General features: G+C 42.1%; 2 protein-coding genes across 5 annotated transcripts in view; one reads left to right on the top strand and one right to left on the bottom strand.

The window, feature by feature from the left end:
* Positions 1–4943, bottom strand: part of LOC143320459 (ceramide transfer protein-like) — a 20052-nt gene extending 15109 nt beyond the window's left edge. For all 3 annotated transcript variants that reach the window (XM_076730120.1, XM_076730122.1, XM_076730121.1), the window contains exons 1-3: positions 4235–4943; positions 3875–4009; positions 1275–1391 (exon numbers count right to left, since the gene is read on the bottom strand). In XM_076730120.1, coding sequence (XP_076586235.1) covers positions 1275–1391; positions 3875–4009; positions 4235–4324 — 342 coding nt within the window. In that variant the 5' untranslated portion in view covers positions 4325–4943. The remainder of the gene's footprint in view (positions 1–1274; positions 1392–3874; positions 4010–4234) is intronic.
* Positions 4944–6076: 1133 nt separating this feature from the next.
* On the top strand, positions 6077–14055 carry polk (polymerase (DNA directed) kappa). Of its 2 annotated transcripts, none has more exons than XM_076731927.1 (15): positions 6077–6176; positions 6341–6482; positions 6790–6909; positions 7036–7188; positions 7687–7818; positions 7953–8103; positions 8218–8430; positions 9331–9455; positions 9634–9800; positions 9890–9922; positions 10044–10140; positions 10913–11084; positions 11237–12298; positions 13216–13264; positions 13400–14055. In XM_076731927.1, the coding sequence occupies exons 2-15, from the start codon at positions 6354–6356 to the stop codon at positions 13479–13481; spliced, it is 2685 nt and encodes an 894-aa protein (XP_076588042.1). In that variant the 5' UTR covers positions 6077–6176; positions 6341–6353; the 3' UTR covers positions 13482–14055. The 2 variants fall into 2 exon arrangements, with proteins under 2 accessions (XP_076588042.1, XP_076588041.1); XM_076731926.1 differs by having other exon boundaries at positions 6101–6229.
* Positions 14056–14676: the final 621 nt, after the last annotated feature.

Genomic DNA, 14676 nt, shown 5'->3' with positions numbered 1-14676 from the left:
TCAATTGACATGCACACACCCAGCAACACTAATGAAACCATCCACAGCACCATTTTAGTGGAGAAACAGGCCAAAGGCAAACTCACACAATAGTGATTATTTTTTCAAGGGCGGTACTCTGATGGTGGTCTCCCAACTAGGTTTTTTTTTACATGGCAAACACAAGCAAGAAAAATGCCACCATTAAATAATTCAGATTACTAGTGCACTGGTAATATATAATATTGCTTCTCACCCTACTCACACAGACATTTATCCAGAAGACCCATAAAACACACAATGAAGAACTGTAAGTCACCCAGTGTGACAGTACAAACACACTTATTGATATCATCCAAGTTCTGGGTTAGGGTCAGTGTCTGTACAGGATTCTGAACACTGTTCAGGCAAATTAATAAGAACAAAATAAAAGTAAACATATGGTTAACCAGTTTAATATTTATGGCATACTTACGCAGACAAAATGACACATTCAGTAACAAACAGTAAGCTGTGTCAGCTAGTTTTGGACAGATTACAGCATTACATGTTGCACAGATCATCTCCTGTAAGCCAGGACGATATATCTCATGTGCTGCACACACTTTATGTAGAGAAACTACGCATCCTTAACTGGATGTCATTGCAGCTCCCTGGTATCTGATGACAGGGGATACCCTCACCTCAACACCTCACTCCTCAGATTCCTCACATTCCCAGGGGGAAGTGCTGTGTGTGTGTGTGTGTGTGTGTGTGTGTGTGTGTGTGTGTGTGTGTGTGTGTGTGTGTGTGTGAATCCCTGTCCTGCCACACCCTAGCTCACTGAACAAAACAGATAACTCCCAGTCTGTTCTGAAAAACAGCCTGACCCAAAATTGAACCCGAATACCAGAAAAATGTGAAAAATGCAGCAAAGCAATGTTTTCAGTGGGTGAGTAGGTATGGCAGAAAGAATCAAATATTTATTTATTATGGCCTGAGGAACTGACACAATATGGCAGAAGAAAATTAGTTCTGACTCTTGGGGAACACGAAGCATATAAAAAAATGAAAAAATCCAAAATCCCTCAGCATAACAGGGACCACATTCAGGCACACAGAGCATCTGCGCTATTAATTAATATATCAGGGTAATGCTGCTGACTTGCTTGCAAGTAGGCAAAATCCCCATGAATAGCTTTATCACAAGACAGTCGATATGACAAGAAAACCAAGGTAAAAAAAACAAAACAAAAAGGCCGACAAGAATGATCCAGAAAGTCTCTGTTGAAGAAAGAGAAACCCATTCCACTCACCTTGTGCAGCTCTATCGACTCAATCCACTGGAGTCTGTGCTCAGGATCTTCAGCTCTGAGGTACCAAACGCTGTCATTCACACTGATGTCAAAACGGCACTCGTCAAACTCATGAGGCTGCACAGAGAGAGGAGAGGTCTCATGAGTAGTTGTTCGGCAGAGTGCATGAGTCATGTCAAGAAATACTGTCATAATCTGTGTCTCAATTCCAAAATCCAAAAACTCAATTTAACATTTTCCCCTCATTCAATAAAGTCACAGAGGAATCAGAGCAAAACTCCCGGTATAGCGCCTCTACAGTTGTCTGTCTGTTTTTGACACTGGCTGAGCAGCGATGACACATTCTGGACACACATGGATTCCATCAGTCACAGAAGAGCCTCTGCCACACAATAAATAGGAATTTTAATTAGAAACTGATGTCTTATGTCTGCAGGCGCAACCCTAAACGACCGCAGCAGAGCTGTGAAAAACAGAGTTCCTTTCAGCGTGCCTTCGTCTGAACCTGGGTCATCATAACTTTTCCTTCTGCTATTGAGCCAAATCTTTCAACTATTTCACTCCCGCATTCTACAATGCACCCCACCCAGCTCCAACTGCTGGCTGCCTTCGGCACCCAAACACGTGCACTAAAGAATTCCTGTTTCCTCTGAGATTGGAATTTGACCACTGCACTCAGCTGAGGAGAGATCTGCTCTGCAAAGGTTCCTAATAAGAAATGAGGCACAGTTGTCTTGGATTTCCTTCCCGTTTTTCTCCTCATCTGCACCAAAACTACAGCTGCTCTGTCAGCTGACATAAGCTCATGTTGCCCAAGTTTTATTAGATTTGCTGAATTATGCTCATGCGCTGGTTTATTTGCTGCCACAGACGACAGCAACACACACTCCAAGTGTCAGCCTGGATAACTTTACGCAACATTGTCTGCACTTAAACACTAGTATTACATTTCACAAGCTGCATATCTGGGATGCTGACAGGGGTGAGTGGTTTTCTCTGACCCTTAAACACTTTCTATTACAGTCACTGACAACCTCAATGCAAAAGTTTCCCCTTAGAGACAGGTGTAACATCAAAAATGCGCTCCAGTTTCAAAATTTCAAAATGAGGAGGGTCGTGCAATGGTAACCTCAAGAGCATCCAGCCATGCTGTCATTACTGGTTAGAGAAATCCAGTCTATCTCACTGTGCTGTGTCAGGCACGGCCCATAAACCTCTGCTTTACAATCCAGTTTATACCTCTTTCACTCTGCCTCGAACAGTCTCCTTTCCTTGCGTAAGCACTACTGAACATCCATGCTGCACTGGCTTTTTTTTCTGTGGCATCTTCAGTGTTCGGAAGTCAAACAATGATAGTCATAGTTCACGAAAAAGACAAAGACCTTCAAACTGAAAATAACAGAGAACACTATAAATATTTACAATAACTCATATGAGTGTGCTTTGTACGAAAACACATAACAGGAAAATACTAATACATACACAAGAGCTTGAACTGATGTGAGCTTTTGATAATGGACGCTGGCCGACGATAGGAATTTTCACACAGTTAAATTTCCTGAATACTTTGCTTCTGTATGAGGAAAGCACAGTGCGTGTGCAGCTACACAGTGTGTAACAGACTGACGTTAGGCAAGAAGAGAAGCAGGGGCTTGTTTCTGCATTCCTGAGTCCTCATGGCATGATCTCCTTAGACAGCACTTACTTTAGATATTTCAGAAGGAGGAAGAGGTAGTAAAACGACGCTGTGGGTCATTAATTATAAGTGCGCATGTGTAATAAAACTGTGTGCATTCTCCCTTAGCCTACTATAACACGATTACAAAACATCCATAACGTCATGTGTAGTTCCATTCAGGTCTGCACAAACACAGGAATTGGTGCTGTGCTCACTCAAATGACCAGTCTCAACAGAGGAAACAAACCATAACCTTTCATGTTGCCGTTTTCCTCCAGTTTTGAGTCATATAATCCTATTAAACAAATCACAGTGAAGCCATTTGTTTGGCCTCTGGACTGGTGGTATGCTCAGAGAGAACAGTGAATATTTAACCAGACTGTTGGATTTTCACTTATCTCACCAACACGAGGCCTGCACAGGGAGAATACAGGTGCACATCTCAACAGCATGTGGTCAAAGCTTAGATTTTAACTGTAAGGAACACCAATTTCAAGTAGCCAGGGAAATAAACTGGCAAGGAGGAAGAGACACAAGAGTGCTCTCAAATGACTACTGGAGCAAGAATGCCTTGGTCTGCTAAAACTTAGCCCACTGCCTTACCTGTAATGTTAGTAACAGCCTCATTTATAGTTAATGTTTACCTCTGTACCTTTGAGGACTGTGGATGGAAGGAATTAAAGTCCAACTCGATGCTAATGACAGGGAAATACAGGGAAACACCGGATCCCTGAGACCATACTTAATTTCCCCAGATTGGGACCAATAAAGGTTTTTTTTTTTTTTGTTTTTAAATCTTACCTTGTTGAGGCCTTTCATTGTCGCCCATCTTATGAGCCCTTAGTCCCTGAACTGTTGAACAGAGGCTACCTCACCTAGCAGCAGAGTGGTGCCCCTTCCTCACATCATGGGGGATACTTACTGTGATAACAGCCTTGCTGAGGCACAGAGACCCCCTGCAGCCGTACTCCCGTTCATCCTCTGACTTGTAGTAGCTCAAAGTATTGTTTTTCAACACGACCCATCGGTCCTGCCATCCGTGTATGTAATTTGTCCACTGTAAACACACAGGAGGTACAACACAAGCGGTTAGCTGCACCATGCCATCAACACGTCCTCTGCCTAACTGATGTGTGTAAGGTTACAGGAGTTCTCCACCTCATTAGTAATATACATCTTGCTTTCGGGATAGTGGTTATTTTTTGAAGCACTCAATATCTATCTTAAGTTATTTCTGCAGCATCAATCAGGGTAACGTGCACACTGGATCACCTTACGTTACCTTGCTTAAAACGCCTCCGAGCTCCACAGGCTGGCCGGATTCCGGATCCACATCCTCATCCGAACCGGACGATGAACTCTTTTCGGACATTTAACGTTAAATCCAAGCTTCAAAGAAAACTTGAACCTGATTTTAGCGACACAGGCACGTAGCTTAGCAGGATTAGATAAATTGAAACGCGTCACAAGCCGAACCTGCTGACAGCTTCTTTAACTTAGCCTTAACGTCAGCGAAATAACGTTAATTAGGCAGAACTGAGTGTGTTAAACATCAGCGGAATGGCGTAATTTATCTTCGGTCGGATGACAGACTTACACCTAGCTAGCTTGTCTTGCAGCAACCTTCTCTGGAGGTGACAGCTGAGTCTCAACTTCTCGATTTTGCGGGCTTTGTTTTGAAACTGACGTCGAATACCAATGAGACTAGCTAGTTAGCGTTAGCTGTCAAACGACGCATCTAGCTAACATTAACTTCAACTAGAAACTTGTGACGGTTCTGGTTAGCTATCTTAACTGCAGTCGATAAACCACTCAAATGAGCAGTCGATAAGGAGGCCTTCGAGTAAACGCTGTACCTCCACTTCCAGCTACAAATGACGATCAACGGACTGTAACGGTGGTGTAGTTCCGCAGTTTAGTTAGCAATAGCGGAGGACCGACTCGCTGTCTTCATTCAGGTCGGGGGGAGGAGCTGCAGCCACGCTTTACTGTGTACCTAATAGAGGCGTCAAGTTAAACACAACTACGGCATTACAGGAAGTGGCACATATTCGCCTTGAAATTAAAATAATAAAATTTTTCTTATTTTAATTACAATGGAACAGAACTCGTACCAAAATCAGCAGGAGTGGGTAGGGGTAATACTGTTTTAATTGGACATGGATTTCTCCCCTAAATATGCTTAATTATTTTCTACTTGAAATTATACAAAACAAAGGGTGTACTTTGAAAAAGAAAATACCGGAAATACGAGTTTTCATTTGGCTAACTTAACTTGGATTTTGCCATAAACTGCAGTGCATGGATTTTGTAAAGATAAGAGAATAACACTGTGATTAAGGTGGTTTTGGAAAACAAACTGTCAGCCATAATGGTTCAGAGTGAATTTATCAACGTTTTATTCTTTGAGATTGTCTGTAGCATTATCTGACTGTGGGGCTGCTGTAGATTCTTATGACTGACATCCTTCAAACTATGCCAAAGGTTACTTTTAACAGTTTTATGTTTAGTGTCCTTCTGTTGACCACTATCTATACTCCATGTATGAAGACACAGTGATCACGCCCCAGGCCATGGTTCACGGGGTCCACCATAGAAGAAATACCACTAATTTCAGTCATGAAGTCTAAAACGACACTTTCTTGTGACACCATTGTTATTACAAATGTAGTTTTCCAAACAACTTCTGTTTCCTATAGTATAGTTTTCCTATAGTCTCAATAATATAATAATATAATAGTCTCAATTGTGCGATCAACTAGAATGTGCTGTGACTCTTTATTACCACGTGGGGGCGCTGTAGGGCAGCTGGACAGTTTCTTAATGCTCCGTGATGTCAACCAAAAGTACCTTCATAGCTTTGGGTTTATGTTTACGCTTTATGGGACTAGACACATCTGAAATTACCAGACAATGTTAATTTAGCAGTTAAACATTCACATGTTGTTTTTTATTATTTGTCGTCTTCCGGTTAAAACGTGATCAAATGTCAATTAAGTTTCTCTTAACGGTCCAATATTATCGCAAATACCTATTCAGTAATATAAAACTTATTTTATTGAATTGAATCATTAAAGTGATAAAAAAAAGAGCCAAGTCCCGCCTCTTCCGGTGATGACGCAGTACGCGGAAGTGCCGCCAAAACATCACCGTTACTGTTTCAAAACATGTAGAATGATCGTCAGACAGAAGGCTTCCGTCTGATAATTTCTGTCAGTGAAACGGTAAGTTGCTGAATTGCCGTCGGTTGTCTGATCCATCGAGAAACACATCACAGGTAAAGTGACACACAGCTACGATATCTCAGAGGTTTATCTTAAACTTTAGAACAGAGATCATAATAAATTGGACCATACTGCCAAAAGCGAAACTACTTTTACGTTTTCAGTCAGTTTTTCGGGATGGAGAACGGGGTCGCATCCAGTGAAGCAGAGGGCTTCCTCTCCAGAATGGCCCTCAATGACAACAAGGCTGGCATGGAGGGTCTTGACAGGGACAAGATCAACAAGATCATCATGGAGACATCCAAGGTAGATGCTAGAGCTCGGATAGACTTGTTCCCTTAGTTCTGTGTGAAATACCAAGAATCTCTCATTCATACATGACTGCTTACTAAATGTCCTCTCTCATGTCTGACGAATCTTAACAAAGAAAGGTATTATAAAGCACAGGTACGCAATGGACAATGTGAAATGTGAGGTCCAGCCTTGTGTGAAAGCCCCATACCCTCAGTTTAATGACATACAGTCCTAAAAATAGATGTGCTGTTGTGGCTTTTCTTTATAGCTGTGCCACAGAATCTATAACTCTTTTCTCTTCCTTGTCATTTCCCTGCAGGGATCTAGGTTTTATGAGAATGAGCTGAAGAAAGAGCAGCAGGTGAACCAGCGCATTGAGAAAATGATGCTTCAGAAGGCACAGATCACAGAACAACAGTTAAAGAAAGCACAAGTTCAGGTGAGGCGTGTTCGGGATGTAACTGTTCTTCTTAGAGGTCACTCAAAAATGTACATACAGACAAATATCATATGCCATTAAATTTCCAAACGCTACTTAAGTGCTTACTTAAATCTGTCTTTGCAGGTCGACAGGATGGCCACCGAGCTGGAGAAGAGTCGTGATCTAAGACATGTGATCGTACATGTGGACATGGACGCTTTCTACGCTGCTGTGGAGATGAGAGACTGTCCTGAGCTGAGGGACAAACCCATGGCTGTAGGAAGCATGAGCATGCTGGTGGGTTAAAAAGTAATCTATGTGAATTGACAGAATTATAATAGACAACCCGATTCCAAACAAGTTGGTACACATCACCAACTTTTTTAAAATCAGGGCTGTAGATACTTAAAGCCTTTGCTCATTGTGTACGTGCGTCAGATAATGTATATGACAGACAGTGTAGAGTATGCCCACAAAACACTTTAACACAAGTACATCAGGGAAGAAATGGCAGTGTAATAGAAAAATGATGTGCAGCAGCTTACTGGTGGTCACATAGTGCAACTTTCTGTCAAACAAGTCACCACAAACCTTTAATCACAGCTTTGCAGCTCATCAGTGTTTAAACTATTTATTCAAAGCACATCATTTGAAATTTTCTGACCATGATTCTAACGTTATATATGAGTGCGTCAAAAGAAATGTAACATTCCACTGAGAGTTTTGTATCTGAAATCCAGATTGGCTCTCTTAATGTGAAAGTGTTTTATTTAGGTGTCACTCTTTCTTTTCCAGTCAACATCTAACTACCATGCCAGGAAGTACGGGGTCCGAGCCGCCATGCCTGGCTTCATTGGAAAGAAACTCTGCCCCACCTTAATTATTGTTCCAACCAACTTTGATAAATACCGAGCTGTGAGTGCTGAGGTGAGGGTGACGGCGGAACACACAAACAAGGAGATGCATGCAAATACATTTGAATGAAAACAAATGCTATGCAGCCTTTTTGTGGCTTCTCTCTTCAACTAACAGGCACTCATGAATTTGTATCTTCCTCTTAGATCAGGGAGATTTTTGCAGACTATGACCCTCATTTTATGCCAATGAGCCTGGATGAAGCCTATCTGGATTTCACAGACCACCTGGACCAGAGGCAGAACTGGCCAGATTCCTTGCGTACACATTGCTACCGTGCCAGGAGCACCGCTACAGGCAAGACTTAATTATACAGAAATGCAGACATGACATCCTGACCGGGCACATTTCACTTTTCACACACTAGAAAAGCATGAACATCCATCGTGTGATATTTTATTTTCTGTAAAGGTGAAGAGCAGGTCGAGCTTCCCCAGGAGACAGTGCCAAAGACGAACGAGCTCTCTCCGCTTCTGTTTGAGGACAGCCCGAACTCCTCTGCCTGCTTGCCAGGCTCTGAAGCTGCTGGTGGTGCGTTCGAGGTGTTTGGGAAGTCTGCTGAGGAGGCTGTGAGAGAGATGCGTTTTCGCATTGAGCAGAAGACAATGCTGACTGCCAGCGCAGGTGAGAGGAAAACCATGTTATTAATACAACACTGTCCTTTTTCATTTATTTTGCTTTTTGATTAGAGTTTCACAGGAGTGTTTCTTTTTTTTTTTTTTTCCTTTTTTTTTACCAAACTTTATTTATTGGGTTTCCAGATGGATAACTGTAGTTTATCCGGTTTCAAATTAGGCTTTAAGTAATTACAAAACAGGAGATCAGAAAGAAAAAACATGACATATTTGAACAGGGAGAGACAGAGAGGCTGGTCAAGAGGAGGAGGACTCCATCATTATCCATGTTGGGGGAGAGTGGGAGTCCTCCAGATGAAGCCAGAACTGAATTGCTCTCAAGTTAGAGGCCCAAGAATAAAATCTGAAATTTGGCGATGCCAGACCCCCCGAGAGGTTTTGGCCTCTGAAGCGAAGCTTTATGGAGTCTTGGAGTCTTCCTGTTCCAGATGAATTCAGACAAGTGGCGAACAAGAGGGGACTCAATGGGCTGAGTGGAGCGATGGAGAGGAAAATGTTTTGAATGGGTGTTACTGGTTTGGATAAATCCTTTTTGGTCTCGATGAATGATTTGTTGAAGATATCAATTAGGATTGCGGCTAACTTATTGCTGGACTGTACGTTTCACTGGAGAATCATAACTGAAGTCTTTCACACTTTGATATGTGACTGCATCCTACCAGATATTTCGTTTTTGTTTTCCTTCCTACTTTCTGAATAAAAGTAACATTTAAAAGGGGGGCAGGTGACTCCAGTTTAACTGTAATTCATTCTTTACGGTGCAGACCTGCTCAACAATAATCATTAAGTCTTTCCTGTGAGAATTAGAATTATGATCAATATGATGTTTATGTTTCACCAGCTGTTCATTTCCAAACACATGATTCAATCACACTATTCACCCTTCCAGGAATTGCTCCAAACATGATGCTTGCCAAGGTGTGCAGTGACAAGAACAAGCCCAACGGCCAATACAGACTCCCCTCCACTCGAGAGGCAGTCATGGACTTCATCCAGAATCTCCCAGTTCGCAAAGTACAGTACACAGTACACACTGCTCAAACTAAAGCATAAACAGAGCCTTGTGGTGTAGTTATTAAAGGCTGACAGATGTGGTGTAAAGTGACTAATGATGTCCTACAGAAGGGGGAACAATGCTTGAAAGAAATTCTATACCAATATTTAAAGACAGTAAAAATGTGTATCCTTCCAGGTTTCTGGTGTTGGGAAGGTGAGCGAGAAGATGCTGAACGCTCTGGGAGTCAGTAGCTGTTCTCACCTTGGCCAGCAGATGGCGTTGCTGTCATTGTTGTTCTCTGAGACAGCATGGCATAATTTCATGCAGGTCTCTCTGGGTCTGGGCTCGACATTCGTACCGAGGTACCTCTCTGTCTGTTTAACACAGCTGATTAAGAAAGCAGTAGTTCAGAGAGAGGAGGTGATACTCACTGTCTTTGCTTTTTGTACAGACATGAAGAAAGAAAAAGCATGAGCACAGAAAGGTAAGGTTTAATGAGGCATAAAGAGACACTGACGCTGAATTGATTTTCTTCAGTGTCCATCCTATTAGCTCTCTGTCATTTCCTCCCTGCCTCACTCTTTTCTGACACTTAATCTCAACAGGACGTTTAAGGAAATGAGTAAAGCTGAGGAGCAGTTGTCTTTATGCAGGGAGCTCTGTGAAGACTTAGCAGAAGACCTGAAGAAAGAAGGACTGAAGGTAGTGATCAAGGGCTGCTTTATTCATTTTCCACCACATACGTACCTCTCTGCATCTTATCTGATGAATGAGTACGCCGTCTTACACACACATTTGGCGACCTGTCCTGGTTACATCAGCCAGGTTATATTGTGTGTTCATAGGTTTCATTTGATAGCTGCTGTGACATTACTCGGATGCATCTCGTCTTAACATGCTGTTTGAAGCGAAATAAAGCAAACACTCTGATATTTGGGCAGAAATGGACAATCCAACAAAATGGATTGAGAGAAAAGGGTTATTTTGGTAAAAACGACAAAAACAAATACCATCTTATATTTGGCCTTCCTACAATCACCCTGACTCCAAACTAAATCTCATACAATTACCTCAACCTGTTCATTCCTCTGCGAATCGATAGAGAAAGGACTGGATGGCTTGGCACGACCATCACCCCCCTGCCTGGGTCCCGATGTGGCCTTGATAGCTGAAGGAAATGGAGGGCCATTAAGGAGACAGCAGGGGCTACTATCAGCCGTGGAAATGTCTCCCTGGGAGATGATCACATTACTATGAAAGCGCTTTGTGGCGTGTTTCTCAAAGAGGCGTTCTGACAGATCAATCAGTGATATGACAGGTTACACAGACTTCCACCTCTCTTCAGTTTATGGCCCTCCACATCTGTATCATTGATTATGCGTATAATTAAGAGGTTGTTAGACAGCAGACAGACATTATCCTAACTGTTTTTCTAATGTGAATTCAGCTTTTTGTATTTTTTATTTTCCTGAAGGGTAAAACAGTAACGCTGAAGCTGAAGAATGTCAACTTTGAGGTGAAAACCAGGGCGCTGACGCTGTCGTATGCCGTCGCTACAGCGGATGAGATCTTTGCTGTTGCAAAGGACCTACTGAAAACGGAAAGAGACAACGAAAGCCCCCAGCCACTCAGACTGAGGCTCATGGGTAATTAGATTTGCAATATAACTGAGGTACCAATTAATATAACTAACTTGAAATAAATCTAAATGGGCTGTGACACACTGCTTGTGGAAATAATATTACGGTTGTCATTCATTTTGAATTTTTCTCCAGATAATTTCTTTTTGTGCTCGTAGGTGTGAGAATCTCTGCCTTTGTCAGTTCGGATGATAAAAAGCCCCTGCAGAAGAGCATCATTGGCTTTCTTCAGTCAGGCAAGGCAGACTCTACTGTCTCTCCCCAAGGAATGCATCAAAAGCTTGAGAAAGAGCATCTCTCCGAACACTCCATCCAAACCTGCCCTGGCCTCAAACCTTGTCTTCCTCCAGTGCAGAAGGGCCAGAGACAAGAGCAAGTTCCCAGCTGGAGTAAGCAGAGGGGGTTAGAGGGGAACCAGCCGGGTGAAGAACCCCAACAGTCTTTCTTCCAAAGGGCTCATATCAGAAGGCTGCAACTCCAGGTAGAGAATGCAAGCACACAAGAGGAAAGACCCAGGGAGGATGCCTCTGTGGTCCCTTCCACAGGTGCTTTTTCTCAGAAGGATGTTGACTCGTCAACAAAAGCACACAAGAGGGACAGTACAGCTTCAGATCTCTCAGGAAATCACTTTGTTTCTCCTGTAGTGGCCCATGCATCCACATCAGGCTGTGGTGGCACAGTGTCAGAGAGTCTCACCTGTCCGGTCTGCTTCAGGCGGGTGGAGACAACTGATCTGAATGTCTTCAACAGACATATAGACCAGTGTCTCACTGATGCCTCTAGAAAGCCAAACCAAAGCACAGTTTCTGACACAGAGTCAGATTTGGACTCAGAGAATGACCACAAAGAATGTGAAGTGGTGGACAAGTGGATCGGGGAGGATGAGGCTGAAGAGGAGAAAGCAAAGATCAGTGAAGAGCAGGAGTCAATCAGAGGTGATCCTCAGGAAGACCAACACAGCTTGAACAATGATTCTGTTCAAACAGCTTTGTTGATCGATGGTGACAACACAACTGTGACCTCGCAACAGCCTCACTCAAGCAACGATAAAGGCCCCGTCCTCATCTGCCCAATATGTCAGCTGACCCAGGACAATGATGACCTCATTACCTTCAACCACCATGTTGACCTCTGCTTGAACCAGGAGGTCCTACATGAGCTGGGAGGAAAGACATCATCCCCCTTAAATCCACCTTCACTTACTAATGGGAAGGCCGTGGGTGAGTGTGTGTCGTAAATGAAGTTGAACACTTTCTCACCAAGCAGGATCCTTGTGTTCTGTGCACCTTTTTGTCTTTCATTTTATCTGGAGTAAGTTTTTTTGCCACTTGGGGGCAGCACAAACAAGTTGTGAACACAACACTGGCACATCACGAACTTGATATCAGTTATTTATTAACATACATTCTGTTTTATTCCTGAAGCATCATTTGTGAAGCATCATACCACAAAAAAATGATGTGCAAAACTGGAGAGGTTAACGTTGCTCATGTTATTATGCACAATTCATAACCAGTCTAATGGATCACCAACAGAGGTTTTACTTACACCATATTATCAAGTCTAATTTCATACATTGTTGTATAAAAACATCGATTATAGCCGCTTTTAATTAGTCATTTTGTTCTTTGCATACTTTGGAGTTCCAGGTGTGTCAGTGTTCGCTGCATGGATCTAAAGTCTGAGCATGTATTTTTCTCTGCGGATGACAGATACGATCCTGTTAGTAATGTCTGTAAACTGTGGCTGTATGACACCTTTGGAGTTAACAGAGGGAATGTCTATTTGAGAGGATGTCAGTGGCCTTTGACCTTGTTATTTACTGACAGTGACATTGTGTGAGAAGTTCGTATTGATTCCTACAGAGAAAAGACATCTCATTTCAGCCCATGGGGCTTCCTTTGCCCTGGTCTTGGAAATGGCTAAATCACTTTCTCACCTATTCATTTCCTACAATGAACTGCACCCTGGTTTCCTCTTAAACAAGCCTGCCCTAGAAATTGCACTCTTTATATCCCTGAAGAGGTTCTGCAATCGTGTTCCTCCTCAGTGGATGTCATTTTTTTTTCTCAGAGAAGAGATAATGATGCAGTTTTTTTTCCTGTCCATGTTCATGAGAGTGTGTTTCTGATCGCAGATAGAGGCCGTGTCCTGCCAGCACAAGCAAACAAAGGCAAAACCAAAAGGTGAGGCTTTCTGATTACAGATGCGGTCTCTGCATGTTCCATGTCCAGTTAAGTTGCATGAATCAGGTCAACATGGGATGCTTTAATTTATGCAAATCGTTCGTGTTTTGTTTGTTTTGGTTTCATGTCTTTCAGACGGGACTCGCCTTCCTCTCCTCCTTCTAAAAAGGCTAAAGTCCTCGGTCCTCGCAACACCATCGACAAATTCTTCAGGTGACGGTGTTCACACACAGAACGTCCATCCTCATGTGAACTGAAGAAGTTTTCTGCAGGAAATGGAGACATTTGAATTTGTTTGTTTGGTCAGGTTTTAGTCATGCTCTGGACTCGATGGCTCAAACTGTCCTCACAGTCATTGCACTCAAAAATTGCTGATACAAGAAGCTAATTATTTGCACTGGTATGTCTTTTTTGTTTTCCATAAGCCATGCACTAGACAAAAAATTAAAAGTGACAAAGAAAAATACTGTTTGTTTTAATTCTGGCAAATTAATGGAAATATTTATGACCGTGTTGTCTGTCAATGCCATTTTCATTGCCTAAGAGAAGCCTTTTATTTGAGTGTATGCTAAATGGACCATGCAGGTACTTATTACATGCTAAGATTCCAGTGTAAGCTTTTTAATATATTTTCATGAAGTTATTTTATTCAGATATCTTCAGTAGTTGTTGTATTTATCATGTTTGCCAATGATAATACTATAAATGTTTAATGAAGATAAGAGAATCATTCTATCGTGTAAATCAAAGTTGAAATAAATGACCAATGTGAAATTTCTCTTTGGGTGATTTTACAATTAATTACCATCCATTCTCCATTAATTTAGACGAAACACAGATTTAGACTGGTTTAAAGTAAGTTTATGATGGAGTGTTTTCTCCAGGTGAAACTGCACAGCGACAAGAAGCAAAAGGCTCTATTGCATCAGGCTGCGTGAATAGTAAACACTGCTGAAAAAGAGGATGTGTAACTAGTCAAAAACCTCCCCACACAAGTTAGCCTTCATTTTAATCCTTTCTGAACACTTCACAGTGTTTCATGGAAAATAAAGCAAAAAAAAAAACTAAAAATTTTGTATAACATCTTCATGTTATTCAAGCCATGATATAAAGGAAGCAATACCAGCGCCACCTACTCGTCATGCTACACAGATGAAGAGTGACATGTTCGATATTCTCTGGCACTATCAGCAGTCTCTCAAGGGTGTGAGCAGGGAAAGTAAACATGGACCAGCCTCGGGCATTAAGAAAATAGGAGTACACTTCCACTTCAAGGAATGTTGTTCACTGTTTGAGGACAGGAACTACATGAAACCGGGTAAAAATGGGTTCTGTGTGATCTGTTTCTCCTCAGATATTTGTTTTGCTTTCTGTGGATACTCGGCTGTTTATTAAATTACACCAAGCCCACC

Source organism: Chaetodon auriga, chromosome 5, assembly GCF_051107435.1.
Source record: "Chaetodon auriga isolate fChaAug3 chromosome 5, fChaAug3.hap1, whole genome shotgun sequence".
Classification (NCBI taxonomy): Eukaryota; Metazoa; Chordata; class Actinopteri; order Chaetodontiformes; family Chaetodontidae; genus Chaetodon; species Chaetodon auriga.
Note: the sequence above shows the minus strand (reverse complement) of the source record. Positions and strands in the feature narration are given on the sequence as shown.